Source organism: Phragmites australis, chromosome 9 (assembly GCF_958298935.1).
Source record: "Phragmites australis chromosome 9, lpPhrAust1.1, whole genome shotgun sequence".
NCBI classification, from domain to species: Eukaryota; Viridiplantae; Streptophyta; class Magnoliopsida; order Poales; family Poaceae; genus Phragmites; species Phragmites australis.
This window is the reverse complement of record NC_084929.1, coordinates 35,765,518-35,780,185: the sequence shown is the minus strand read 5'-3', so window position 1 is coordinate 35,780,185 and position 14,668 is coordinate 35,765,518. Positions and strand designations below refer to the sequence as shown.

At 42.7% G+C, this 14,668-nt stretch overlaps 2 protein-coding genes across 2 annotated transcripts; both read left to right on the top strand.

Annotated features, from left to right (window-relative positions):
- The first annotated feature begins 272 nt into the window (after nucleotides 1-272).
- LOC133929499 (uncharacterized) lies at nucleotides 273-5,700 on the top strand. The gene is made up of 15 exons (XM_062376270.1): nucleotides 273-617; nucleotides 1,015-1,136; nucleotides 1,222-1,310; nucleotides 1,401-1,436; nucleotides 1,666-1,759; nucleotides 1,971-2,013; nucleotides 2,102-2,199; nucleotides 2,530-2,588; nucleotides 2,663-3,159; nucleotides 3,270-3,441; nucleotides 3,600-4,165; nucleotides 4,271-4,409; nucleotides 4,508-4,576; nucleotides 4,691-4,897; nucleotides 4,982-5,700. Exons 1-15 carry the CDS (start codon nucleotides 403-405, stop codon nucleotides 5,093-5,095), a joined length of 2,520 nt encoding a protein of 839 aa, XP_062232254.1. The 5' UTR covers nucleotides 273-402; the 3' UTR covers nucleotides 5,096-5,700.
- Nucleotides 5,701-11,195: 5,495 nt separating this feature from the next.
- On the top strand, nucleotides 11,196-12,455 carry LOC133929924 (probable membrane-associated kinase regulator 2). Its single transcript, XM_062376679.1, has 2 exons — nucleotides 11,196-11,981; nucleotides 12,116-12,455. The coding sequence occupies exons 1-2, from the start codon at nucleotides 11,237-11,239 to the stop codon at nucleotides 12,184-12,186; spliced, it is 816 nt and encodes a 271-aa protein (XP_062232663.1). The 5' UTR covers nucleotides 11,196-11,236; the 3' UTR covers nucleotides 12,187-12,455.
- The last annotated feature ends 2,213 nt before the right edge of the window (nucleotides 12,456-14,668 follow it).

Sequence of the window (14,668 nt, the reverse complement as noted above, 5' to 3'; positions counted from 1 at the left end):
ACTTATGTAGTCCAACAGTAATATATCACATACTATGGATACCACCGAGAATAACAACTCTCCTAACACATGACTCCCTTTACCGACGCACAAGCTAAGGTATAGAAAATACAAAGCCCCCTTTTTCCTTTTTTTTTCCCAACAACAAATATCAACGGCTGGGCTGGAGGAGCACCAACTCGGCAAGGCTGAAAAGTTGCCATGTTCGCCGCCATGCCACCACCCTTTTGGCTCCCCTATATAAACCCCTTCCACCCCGCTCCACCATGGCTCATTTCCCACACTCCACTCCACCACCGCCGCCTCCTCTTCGCTCCCTGCCTCCTCCGAGTTCGAGATCGTGCGCGCGCGGGCTAAGGGTTTGCGAGGCAGGCATACGGTCACGCGGCGATCGCGCGCGGCATGGAGCAGAGGAACCTGTTTGTGTCGGCCCTGGGCGTCGGCGTCGGCGTGGGTCTGGGTCTCGCGTCGTCGAGGTGGGCGGCGCCGGCGCACGGAGGAGAAGGCGGCGGCGGATCAGGTGTCGGCGTCGCGGAGGTGGAGGCGGAGCTGCGGCGGCTGGTGCTAGACGGCCGCGAGGGCGACGTCACCTTCGATGAGTTTCATTACTACCTCAGGTAAGGTTGGTTGGTGAGATTCGAAGAGGATCCGGTTGGGTCGGCGTCGTCACTCGTGCTTAGTGCGATCCGATTCGGAAAGTTGAGAGCGATCGATTTGGGTTACGGAATTCGATGGTCATGGTCGTCTGACACTTCACTGGAGTAGCAACTTACTCTGCTCTGGTAGATCACGCATATGCGTCGCAATTATTTGCCCTCAAATTATCCGATGGTATGATCAGGAGGCGTGTTCTCGGAAAACCAAAGGGGGTTGCTTGAGCCACACAAATTGCAGCACTTAAATTCTACTCTGTCAATTTAGGAGCGAGATTTCTAGTTCTCTTCAGTTTTTTTTTTTTTTTTACGAATCTTCCTGACACGGATAGCTACTGAACTGGTAGTGTTAATTTCGCAGCGATCAGACGAAGGAAGTGCTCATCAGCGCAGCTTTCGTCCACCTGAAGAAAGCGGAATTGTCCAAGCACATCAGGAACCTCTCCGCTGCAAGCCGCGCTATACTGCTCTCTGGCCCCACAGGTTCGACCCCTGTGCAAAAATCCTTTTGCTTCGAGTGGGCGTCCTGTTTCACCGATGTTAGTGTTATTGACTGCTGCTTGTGCAGAGCCTTACCTGCAGTCACTCGCCAGAGCTCTATCCCACTACTTCAAGGCGCGGCTGTTAATTCTGGACGTCACCGACTTCTCGCTTCGGGTCAGCAAGAAACTCGTCATACGATTTGTAATTTTGACTTGTCGTTGTCGTGCTGTTTTCTTAACTCTTTGTTACTTAATGTTTCTGCAGATCCAAAGCAAATATGGGAGCTCCAGCAAAGGCACGGTGAGTTACAGTTCCAAGGATTTTTCTTTTGACGACATGGTTTCTGTTTGATCTTTCTCTACAGTTTTTTTATTAAAAGCAAATATGAGGAGATCTTGGTTATACAATTTTTCTTGCATAAAGCAATTGCTACATCTAATTTCTTTAAAATAAATCCAGCAACACTCATAACACCTGTCGTTTTAGTCTACTGATATTGATGGATTTGTTGTTTGACTTGCTCCTGCAGGTTCGTAATCAGCCAAAAGCTGAGACCACGTTTGGGAGGATGTCTGATCTCATCGGTTCTTTTATAGCATTTCCTAAGAAGGATGAGCCTAGAGGTACCAAAGGATTACAGATTTCTTTGTCAGACATGTCGCTCGATTTCTTTTAAAAAGAGCAATTTGAATATTTCTCTAGTATGTACAGTAACTCTAGATGAAAACTGGCTGTGATGTGCACTTTGGTCTTATCACTTTTTCCGCCTACCAAGTTTCCATTTTCTTCAAATGTGGTTGCCCAAATCTGATTTGTTCTGGTTCTGTTGTGCAGAATCATTGCACCGGCAGACAAGCAATGCAGATTTAAGGGCTAGGTAATATATTTATTGTGCTGGTTGTCAAACTTGAGATGAGCAATATTCTATTTTTCCATGTTATTCATCCATCCTATGTTTTCTCCAGAGGCTCTGATGGTTCTAGCAGTGCACCTTCACTTCGAAAAAATGCTTCTGTATCATCCGACATGAGTGATCTTGCCTCACAATGCTCTGCACATTCAGGTTAACTTTTTTGGTCGCTTTTATTTCTTTGTTTTAACAGTCATTTTTAAGTCACACGTGCAGAATTTAGTGTAAATAGCTCGTAGATCACACTCACTATTCTCCACCAGTTTCAGACTGCTCGGCATCTGCTTTTTCTGGTAAAATTGTGTACATGTGTCGATATTGGTTCTGACGTATAAATGGACTCTTTGTTATATATACTCTTTGTGTTTTTCTTTTTTTTTTTAAATGCATCTACGTTAGAAATTTGCTAGAGTAGAACTAGAGAGAATCATATAGCACATAAGTTTCTTACAGCTCTTCACTTCTCTGCTATGCAAATTTCAGTGAGGCGAACAGTTACCTGGTGCTTCCATGAGAAAGTTCTGATACAGTCACTCTACAAGGTGAATATACTTCTTGACTGATCCTGATTCACTCTGTTTGGGCATAATGTACTTATCTGGCAACCACTTTGTAGGTCATGGTTTCTGTAGCTGAAAACGATCCAACTATTCTTTACATAAGGGATGTCGACCATTTCCTTTGTAGATCGCAAAGGACTTACTCTATGTTCCAGAAAATGTTGAGCAAATTATCTGGCCAAGTGTTGATACTTGGTTCTCGACTACTCAATTCTGATGGTGATAACGGGGATGCCGACGAGAGAATTAATACCCTGTTTCCTTACCATGTTGATATTAAACCTCCTGAGGAGGAGAACCATCTTGATTGTTGGAAAAACCAAATCGAAGAGGACACAAAGAAAATCCAGATTCAAGATAATAGAAACCACATCATAGAGGTACTCTCAGCAAATGACCTAGACTGTGATGATTTGAGCTCAATATGCGAAGCAGATACTATGGTTCTCAGCCATTACATAGACGAAATCATTGTCTCAGCAGTCTCTTACCACTTGATTCACAATAAGGATCCTGAATACAAAAATGGGAAGCTCATTCTATCTTCTAAAAGGTTTGACCATTGATCCTGAATTTTTTTTGGCAAATACCACTGATCCTTAATATCTGATGGCTTCATAATAAGCTCTTCTTTTATTTCCATAACACAAAATTACTTTGCAGTTTGTCCCATGGGTTGAGCATTTTCCAAGGTGGCCATGGTGGGAAAGACACTCTGAAATTGGAAGCAAATGATGATATGAAAGGTGCCACTGGATCTAAGAAAACCGAGACAGAGAAGTCAACCACAGTTCCAGTTAAAGATGGAGATGGTTCATTGCCACCACCAAAACCTGTATGTCCTACTTAGCTGCTTCTGCCCTTTGTCCTACAACGCCAGTAGCTTATTATATGTCTAGTAGTTCACTAGATTGAAAACAAGCATCACAGTTTATCTTTGTGAACATTCATAATATTGAATTTTCGTTATTGATGTTTTTACTTACTGAGCAGGAAATTCCAGACAACGAGTTTGAGAAGCGCATCAGACCAGAGGTCATACCAGCCAGTGAAATAGGAGTCACATTTGATGACATTGGAGCCTTGGCTGATATCAAGGAGTCGCTTCAGGAGCTGGTTATGCTTCCTCTTCGACGGCCCGATCTTTTCAAAGGAGGACTTCTGAAGCCCTGCCGAGGAATTTTGCTATTTGGGCCACCTGGAACCGGGAAAACAATGCTTGCAAAAGCTATAGCAAATGACGCCGGTGCCAGCTTCATCAATGTATCGATGTCCACCATCACATCCAAATGGTTCGGGGAAGATGAGAAAAATGTCCGGGCATTGTTTAGTTTGGCTGCTAAGGTTGCTCCCACAATTATTTTTGTGGATGAGGTAGACAGTATGTTGGGGCAGCGTGCTCGGTGCGGTGAACATGAGGCTATGCGGAAGATCAAGAACGAGTTCATGAGTCATTGGGATGGTCTGTTGTCAAAGTCAGGTGAAAGAATTCTAGTTCTTGCCGCGACAAATAGACCTTTTGACCTTGATGAAGCAATCATCAGGAGATTCGAGCGCAGGTCTGTTCGAATGCTATCTTCTTGGAAGAGAATATATGTAGACATGTAGTCTGATCTTAGGTATATGATTCTAATCGGTTGGATCTTGTTTCATACACTGAACAGAATCATGGTTGGGCTTCCAACTCAAGAGAGCAGAGATCTGATTTTGAGGACGCTGTTGTCAAAAGAGAAAGTTGATGAAAATATTGATTTCAAGGAGCTTGCAACCATGACCGAAGGTTACAGTGGCAGCGATCTTAAGGTCTGTACACTACTTTGGACACATGTAAATAGAAAGTTGTTGTGCATATGGCTATCTGATTAAATCACTAAGAGCTGCTCTTTTCTTTCATGTCCCAGAATCTTTGTGTGACAGCTGCTTACCGTCCTGTTAGGGAGCTCCTGAAGAAAGAACGAGAAAAAGAGCTGGTAAGAGTCCAATCTTTTCATTGCTCAAGTACTTTGCTTTTAGATGCAAGGCCAATTATGAAAAATCACCTTCTGCTGACCGTGTGATACTTGTCCAATAATTTGACCCCTCAGGAAAGAAAGGAAAAGGAGCCAAAAGAGAAGGTGGCTACGGCAGAGAATTCAGAAACTCCGGAGAGTAAGAAGGAACATTCAGCAAACAAAGAAGAGAGTTCAGAAGGGAAGGCGGGTAGCTCAGAGCCAAAGGCTGAAGGTGAGAAGGAAGTGACCATTGACCTTAGGCCACTGACAATGGAAGACTTGAGGCAGGCAAAGAACCAAGTGAGTTGCCGACGCCCTGATTTGCTTTCTATACGAATAGAATGGACCTATCCCTTATCACTGAACCATTGTGCCACGATGCAGGTTGCAGCGAGCTTCGCCGCCGAGGGTGCTGTGATGAACGAGCTGAAGCAATGGAATGACCTCTTCGGCGAAGGAGGCTCCCGGAAGAAACAGCAATTGACATACTTCTTATAGAAAATTGCGTCCACATAAAGCATATGGCGACATTGGACCCAGAAACGCGAGTTTGAGACGGAGAGGATGGTGCAGCAACAGAGCAGAAGTTGGGTCGTGGCAAAAGGATCTATCAGTCTGAGTTCACTAGCTAGCTTGAGTATCCATGGGAACGCTCAGTAGTTCATCAGAACAGGTCATCATAGTACAATTCTTACATGTATTTGTATATGTACAACTCTAGATTGCAATTTCCTTCGTTTGTTAGTCTGTATGTACATTTGGATTGAACAGCTTCTTGTATTAGGAGGTCATTTTAGCTTCTCATAGGCTGCTATTAATGTAGTAAAGCATTGTGAGTACAAATCCATATGATCAATGGGTAGTAGTTATTGTTAGAAACGTGTTCTTAGCCAAAGGTGATGGCAGATGAATTGTGGATCACCGCTAGATTCGCAATTTATGAACGGCGAGGAAAACAGAAACAGCAAGAAATCGAAATTCAGAATCTTGCCGCAACCGGCTACGAACAATAAAACAGTTTCAGTGAGAGAATCAGCTCCTTGTCCTTCATTTTTCTAAGAATGTCGCAGATGGTACTGCCACCTCACAAAGACAAATGAGCTGTGCAAGGTTTTGAGACCATGTTGCTTATCCTATCCGAGGGCAAACTTGGACGATACAGCACGGGCAAAGAGCTGTTCATCCATAGGTCCCTCGTTTGCTCTGGCAGCCAGAAGCAATTGCAGCCGGTTCGAAGCTGTAGCCGTGGGAACAGATGTAATGGAACCGAAACCAATCACACATCCACGAATCCACGGAACCTCTCGTTTCTATGCGAAGATTAAGATTGTTAGGGAGGCCTCAACACTGGAGATACAACACGCCTCTCTGCTGGGATCTTCGCCTGAACCGATAAATTTTCAATTTTTGCCGAGAATGTGGCAGATGAGTCCCGATCTCGCAACCAGCGTGAAAAGTCAGCCAGGCGAGAATTTGGGACTCATCTGCAGGTCGTGCCCGAGGGTAATACTGGATGATACTGCACGAAGGAAAGCAGTTCATCCCCAGGCCCCTCGGAGACGAAAGCAACCAAAGAAATCATGTAGAAGAAAAAACAGAACAGGATCATCAGCAAGAACGGATGCTCAGCGAATACGAACCATAGGTGAAGGTAAGCATCATATCGCCACTGAAGGTGATAGATCAGGTGTATATACATATACCTCTTCATTGCACCCTACCAGGGGAGAAAAAAAAACCACACAAAAACAGCAGAGGCAAGGAAGGTTGCGACTTGTGAGCAAAACAGGGATGAAGCAAGACGAACAAGCAGGCGGCGGCGGCGGCAGCGGCGGCTGAGGCGCGTGGTGCCCTAGCCTCCTAGGGTTCAAGAGTTGGGTCGCATAAATAGAGGAGCTGGAGTGGAACAGTGCCAGATTGTTGGGCCTGAAGAACCGAACAGTTGGGCTGCCATTGGCATCGGTCAAGGCTCCGGGGTGCGAGTTAGCAAGTGAACGAGCCCAACTAAACTGACGAGAAGAGCACGGCCGCTTCAGATGAGCCAGAAGTTTTCCTCTCCCGCCGAAGTCCCGGACAAGCTGACGCAATGGAGAGGTCGTACGTGCAGGACAAGGTGATGCAGAGCAGAGGACGACGCGCCGACCTTTCCGGGTCTTCCCCGACCGACTCTACCCAGTACGTTCCCCAAGCAAAAAACACAGCACGCGCGCGCTGCTATGGCTGCTAGGCAATGATCGCTTCTCTTCTCCGGTGAGTGAACGGAGGGAGACAACGGCCGTCACCGCGATTGGACGGGTCACCAAAAGAAGCTGTTTGCTGCTCGACGAGATTTGATTATCAATAATTAAAGATTTACTACAAATACGAAATATCCAATGACCACCTTAACGTAAATAAGCCATGTGCGGGGGTAATTCATGTAGTTCATCCTGTTTTCACATACACTACTTCCGAATTATGAAAAACAAATATTCCTAATTTAAATAAGCATTTGCGTAAAATGCTACTGCTTAGTGCTTACGACCAACGGTGCTGCCGATGCTTTGTTTCATCCATCTTCGCCCTACTTGGTAGGTCAGCAAGACTAGCTGCTGAAACTGCTTCGGTCCGCTCAAATGGAGAGCAGAAAAAGCTCGTCGGCTTGGCGTTTCAGGCACGGGTAGAGCGCTCTTTTCTCGCGCGCGCACCAGGGTAATTAACGTTGGTCGCTTAGTCTGCACATTTCATCTTGTGAATCATAGTTGACCTCTGGACGAGCAGATGTTGGTCAGAAACGTTGTTTGAACAGACTTGAAACCTTTTGTTGTTTCCACAAACTTTACTGCATTCCTGCCTAACTCCACTAAAGACCATCTTGATCGACACACTTTGCTTCCTTGCCTCTACAGAGCACTATCATTAGCAAGTATCTGCCTTTGATTCGTGGAGCTGTTAGTCAAATCTTTCGGTTAAGTTTGCACCGGCTGCATCCAGGAAACAATCTGCTCGTGCAATTTATCGGGGTCCGATAGATACTGTTCTTTGCGAATGAAGTGCTGTACCGTGGCTTGGGATGCTGTCTCTATTTCGCAGCTGTGCCGATGGAGGTAATTGTCCTAATGCCTTGGCTCAACTGAAGTGACGGCCGCTCTGGACGCTTCAGACACTTAGACGTCATTCCTGCCTCCAGCTCTTTTGCATTCCTCTAGAAAAATAGCTCTTTTACATTTACATGTCTAAAATGTATCAGTGCTATACAGAACGCAGGACACTTCAGCCAGGGTTTTGGATGTTGGTTTCGGTAACACCTTATCACGAAAATTCACTTATATCCTAGTTTACCTGTGGGGTGAACCAGCATAAGCATAGATGTTACTTTTAGCACGAATTCTTATAAATTAGTTTTAACTTATCTAAACTATCAATGCGGTATTAAACTCACCATATCAAAACACTTGACCACGTAGGATGAAACCAAAAACACTAATAGACTGAGGTATTACATTATCCCCTTTAGGCCTGACACCCTTAGCAGCTTATCGCGTACACAACAGATAAATATGCATGATCTCTCATCAATGCCCCAACCATACCATGTCCCCTCAACAGACCAATATGCATGTACTCGTATAGCAAGAATGGGCTCTGTAACACCCTGCCTTCGAAACTCGTTTACAGTCTAGCCATCTATGAGACGAGCTCGCATACGTATATCACATCTTTTATAATTTCGTCCTTGCTTCGTATAAAATAGTTAACTTGAAAGTATTATGTTTGGAGTACAGAGTCTTATAAACTAGCCTCAATCTACTAAATTACTAAAGTGGTACTAAAACTATCACACTAAAACAATTATACCATACGGGATGAAACCAGAACACTATAGGCTGAGGTATTACAGTTTTTGAACAAGCAGCAGAACTAGGCACACGTCAATCTTCAATTGACATAAACATTTCACTGAAAATAACGTGCAGCTACGCAGAACTACTTAGGTCTATTTGTGTGGGCTTCTCTTTTTTTTTTTGCTATTAATGCTTTTTTAATATTTTTTTCAGAAGCAAGGGAAAAAATAATGTGAACCCAAACAAAATATTTTTTTCTTGTTTTTGAGAATTTTTTCTGTTGTTTTTTTCTAAAAAAATTGTTTTTAGATTTTAGCTATTAGCTTTTATAACAGATTTTTAACTTCTCAATATATAATTTCTCAGAAAACTTACTCTGAGCTTCCAATTTATTTCCTTGTAAACAAAATTTTAACTTCTTAAAACCACCTTTTTAGTCATCACATTTATTTAAACTTTTAGGTTCTAATAGTAAAGAAAATAAAAGTAGAAACATAAATAAACCAGAGTATACATGACATGACAAGAGTGTACTCCCCTTCCAAAGCAGAATCTTGAACGGTCACAGTAGCTTCCCTGTTCACTGTTTCACTGAAAAGATTCGTCCCCGAAACATTTGTTCGTGTGGTCGTGACTAGTGATGCACGTCTGAGAAAAGAAACGAGGCACCGTAGGTAGAGGAGAGCGGCCGTCAAATATTTGTACCATCGCACTGACCATGTGTCGGAATCAAACGAAGAAATAAACATCAAGAACGGCAGTCAAATATTTGTACCATTGCACGAATCATGTGTCGGAATGAAATGAAGAAATAAACATCAAGAATGGCAGTCAAATATCTGCACCGTCAGCTTGATCATGTCTCTGAAAGTCCGAAACTCACGAAGCCAAGAGTGTCCATCGTTTCAGAATGATACTTCTTGAATCAAAATACGTACACGATCTCATCACGATTCGTGGCACTGAAAATTGTACCAGTGTAGCTGGGAAGATTAAGTGTTTGTTTGTTTCATAGTCTAAAGTTGTCAACGTTTTGTCACTTAACTCGTCTAAAGTTTGGTGATCAAATTTGCCGTCACACTTTGACTAACCTAAAATAATTTTGCCTTACTTTTTTATGTCTAGGACGTATGAGATTCAAACAATAAAAGATAAATCTTGCTATAACTGTGACTATGAAACAAAAAAGTGCTTAAGTGATAAACTTATAGTGTGGCAAAATATAGCAAGATATGGTCATAAAACAAACATGCCCTACCGAGCACTGTGGATAAGTTGGGCCTGGAACTCTGGAACAGAATGGGAGATGAACCACGGAGGTGACCATGGAAAGAAAAGCTGTAAAAGCTTTGCGGCATGGTGTGTCGGATTTGGACCCATCAAGTGCGACGCTGGGCACGCAGGCTCTGTAATTTCTGCATCTGTATCATTCACTGCACTGCATTGCACTGAAATGCAGTCTTCAGTCTTCGCTAAATTACTCCCTCATTTTTCAATACTTATTATTTTTAATCAAACACGCGTATCAAGTATAGCAAGTGTAGTACCAATTTTAAATGAGAAATGATAAAAATGCCTTTAAAAACTAGCCTAAATATTTTAGAATCTATCGTAAATAAAATATTCTAGAATCTATCGTAAATAGATGGATAAGAGATATTTTATAAAAATAAAATTAAAAACTAAAAAACGTGAAGTACCAAATATTTGAAAATAAATAAAATAATTAAAATTAACAAGTATTGATAATCACTGAGCACAGGGTGGTTGGTACTTGGTAAAGCTGAGCACCATGCTGCCCATGCCCTGCTCACTCTCTCTGCAACGAGCCTCTTTTCAGCGCTCGGTTTCCCGTCTTCTTTTTAAGCTTGTGGCTGCATGTCTTGGGGGTGACTAGTCCTTTTCCACACTTCCGCACGGGTAGTGAACTGAAGGCCAACCCCAGAGTTGGACGTCAACCATGAACTATGAACGTCGGTTGTTGATGACTGTAGCCATCACTGAGCAGGGGAGCAGACCAAACCATTCAAGTGGTCGTTTTTTAATAATAGAGATACAACTTCCGATTTCTTATACTATACAAATAGCTATTTTTTAAAAAATAGATACTTAAATTCACACGAAAAAACTCAAATTCATATCACACACTGGAACAACTCGAATTATCCTCACCATTCCCGTGGCACGGCGCGGCCATACCACCATGCCACAAAACCTAAAAGCATTTTAAAAAAAAGAGTCACTTCATCGGCCGGAAGCCGGATTGGGATATTCTGCAGAGGTACAGTAAAATATATTAGGGTGCACTCTACTATGGTTGATTTCGAATGAATGGATTAGATCAATCACTACAGTAATACTATAGTACAAAATAATATAAAACATCATTCTATAATATATTCGAACACCATGGCTATAGGATTCGCGTATGCTACAGTAATTCGCAGTTCACGTTTTTCCGTCCGTCGAATTATGAATGAACGGTTAGGATTTTAGTGATACAATATTACTATAGTGGTAAACTGCATTTTATTATCCATACACTCACGAATTATTTGTAGCACATCTCTCTTTGCTTCGGTAAAGTCACAGGATTCATGTCCATTGCTATAATACCTATAGTATACACCGATTAATTAATACAGGCCGGATAATAATAAACTTATATTACTGTGCTCTACAGTAATAATTAATATAGAGGATGCATGTCCGTGTTCGGCCCGTCTCCCCGGTTTTAAAGCCGCCCACCCAGCACCGCCCACGTCCCCGTCAGTCCCGTCACCAGTACAGCTAGAGCACGCTCCTGCTCCCAGTCATGCAGGTCCTCCGGCTGCTGGCGGCGCGGCGCGCCGTGTCGACCATCACCGCTGCGGCACCGCCGCCGTTCTCCGAGGTTCCGGACAGTGAGGCGGAGGACGAGGGCCCTTTCTTCGACCTCGACTTCTCCTCCGTCCGGGCCTCCTCCAGCTCCGCCAGCGCGTCGGGGTCCGAGTCCGATGACGCGTGCACGGTGCTCGCCTTCATCATCTCCCTGCAGCGGAGCCGCTCCGCCTCGCCGTCCTACGAGAGCATCTTCTTCGGCGGGCCCGCGCCGCCGCAGCTCAAGTTCTGCGCGTCCGAGCCCAAGGCCAGCCTACTGTTGCAGTACGGCTGCAAGCGCGGCAGCAATCTGCGGACGCTGAGCTTCGGGGCCAAGAAAGCCGCGTTCTACGGCGGCCGCACCAGCTTCGCCAGGAGCTCCAGCAGCGCGCGCTCTTTGAGGCTGTTCATGGAGTCGCCGGCGGACGAGGAGGAAGTCACGGAGCCCAGGCGAGCGCCGTCGGGGGACGTCATCAGGAGGTGCCTGACCAAGATCTCGAGGCGGTTCCGGAGTGTGCGCCCCCGCGCCGCCGGCGAGGCAAGAGGGCTCTGTCTCCTGCGCAAGAGCCGGTCGGCTCCCGCGGCCGTGACGGTGACGGCGTCTGGATCGCTGCCGCCGTCCCGTCGCGACGACTCGCTTATAGAGAAACAGGACGGCATCGCCAGCGCCATCGAGCACTGCAAGGAGTCGCTCCACCGAGGTGCGTTCGTCTCTGAATTAAACTACAGAGACTTACGGTTTTTCAGTTAAACAAGCACCTGTTCTTAATTAGCCCGGTTCTTCACTCCAATTCAGTGTACTTAAATTCGTCAGCAATCTCCATCTGCCCTGCAGCTTCCATGTCAGAGTGCGACTCGTCGCTGTTACGGTCACGGAGAGATCCTGGAAAATGTGAAGCCGCATAGCTTGAAGTTGACTGAAGGTCACCATCTCCGTTCAGATACTCGTACTCCCGACGGAAATGGAGGTCGAACTTGCAAGCCTCTCGCCAAAATTTAGCGAAGAAGAAGAACACAAATTATTAGGTGTCAAGAACATGCGGCGGTCATGTTAGCTGGAGAGATCTTTCATCTCTCTTTGTTTGTTTCACGTCCTATGATTTAGTTTAAGGCTTTTCTTTTGTTGGAACCGTGGGAAAAGAGACTTGTAAGTACGTCATTTTGAAATTTGAACTTTGACCAGTGATGGACCCCAAAACTCATTTGGATTTTGACTTTTCCCTTCAAAAATTGTTTTTTTAAAAACCCCCTAAAAGTTTGATTTTATTGAAAAAAAACTCCACAAAAATTCAAAAAATACAAAAGTCATAAAAAATTCTAAAAAAACTAGAGACAATTTTAAGACCTTTTGTGAAATTTGTTTTCAAAAATAATATCCTTTGCATTATATTTCATGGAGAGGAAGTTTAAAAAAAAAATTGCAGCTCAGTTATTAACGCATGTTATTTTAACTTTGTCATATCTACCATTTTTTTCCTACACAAATAATTATTTAAGTAAACTAATAAAAGTGGTTTAACTAATTTTAGTTATTATGGATTAGTTATAAATTAACCTATCTGCAACACATTTACTCAATCTTACACGTTACAATAACTATTTTAAGATTTTATGTATTTTTACAAGATAGAGGATCATGTAAGAAGACTAAAAAATTTGCTTCATGATTTTTGGATTAGTAAATAATTAACTATGCATTTAACTCGAATTAATAAATAAGCTGCACGCTTTTCTTTTTATTTCAAAAATACTCTCCATAAAATATGATGCAAAGGATATTATTTTTGATAAAAAAAAATTCACAAAAGGTCTTAGAATTGTCTCTAGTTTTTTTAGAATTTTTTGTGATTTTTTTTAAAAAAATTGAATTTTTGGGGTGTTTTTGCAACAAAATCAAATATTTGGAGGGTTTTTTTTTGCAACAAAATAACTTGGGGGGGTGGGAATCAAAATCTAAGTGACTTTTGGGGGTTTTTGCATTTTTTCCCTGCTCAGAATTGTCTGATCTCTTTAATTTGATATGAACGAGCACGTGGCTCACAACAATAGTGTGATTTATTTGTTACAATATTTTATCATGATAACATTTAATTAATATATTTTATATAAATTTTTATTTATTTTTTAATTTTTATAATAATTTGATTTTTTCTAAGACTATATTGATACGTATCTTTTTTCTATTCGAACTTCAATTTCAAAATTATTTGATTTTTTATTTAGATATTTTGTTTTTCAAACTGTGAAAATCGAATTGCTAATTTTTTATAATTTTTAATTTCTAATTTAACTATTTATTAATCATATTTGATATAGACTTTGTTAAATATAGACAGTTAGATGTTTATAATAATGAGTGATCTAATTTTGTTTAATTAATATGGTAATAATGAGTGGTCTAATTTTGTTTAATTAATATGGTATTTTTTTAAGTTTAAAAGGGAACGTAGTGATAAGAATAGATTCTGCAAATTGAATCTAGCTAGGATCACCTGCGTGAGCACATTCAGTGCTTAATTCCACAGTTCACTGAGTTAGTAGTGAATGTTGACGAGGATAATCTCATGGTTTTTTCTGCAAAGCTGAGGCCGCAACACATATGTATTTTTTACTTTTTAATTTTTTTAATGTTTATTACTTTTATTTTTTATTTTTAGAACCAAATCCCTTACCCTAGCTTTCATTGGAGGCTTCTAAGAGCTGTACGATGCGGGGATCGAACCCTCGCCAGTCCAGCACCACCTGTGCTTTATCATTGGGCTCCATGCTCGTTCCCATGATATATAGTGGGGAAAAGCTTGGGAGGCCTAAGCCTTCATGGCGTCGCACCATGATGACAACTAGAGGAAAAGCACAGCTCACGTACGTACCATGCGGGTGGCGAGGGGAAGACAAATTTGCGTGCGATTCTGATGAGCCGCAGGAACCGCGTCGCGCCATTTCTTTTCCCTTGTTTATCTCTCTCGCTCGCACCGGCAGCAGCAGGCAAGGAGAGAGGCCGGCAGCCGCGGCAGTCTTTGCTTTTTCACTGCTCCGCGACTTCCTCCTCCTCCGTCGCGCCGGGGGAAACGAGATGCTTGCCCGCGTGCCGCGTCTTGCCATCGCTGTTGCATGGGGTTCCTTTCGTTCACCTCTCGTCCTTGAAAACTTTTGCAGGTTGAATGTAGTGATCAAAATATAGGGTTAACATAGTTGACTAAAGGGAGTTGAATAGTTATCTTATCAATTTTTTACAAAAATATATGATCTACTCTATATTTATTTAACATTTTTTAAAAACGCACCAGCGGAAGGCAAACAGAGATAAAATTCAAAATAAAGGTTGTGAGGCAATGTGACTAAAAAAGAGTATGAACTCTAAGTTTCATTTAAGATCATTTTATATGTC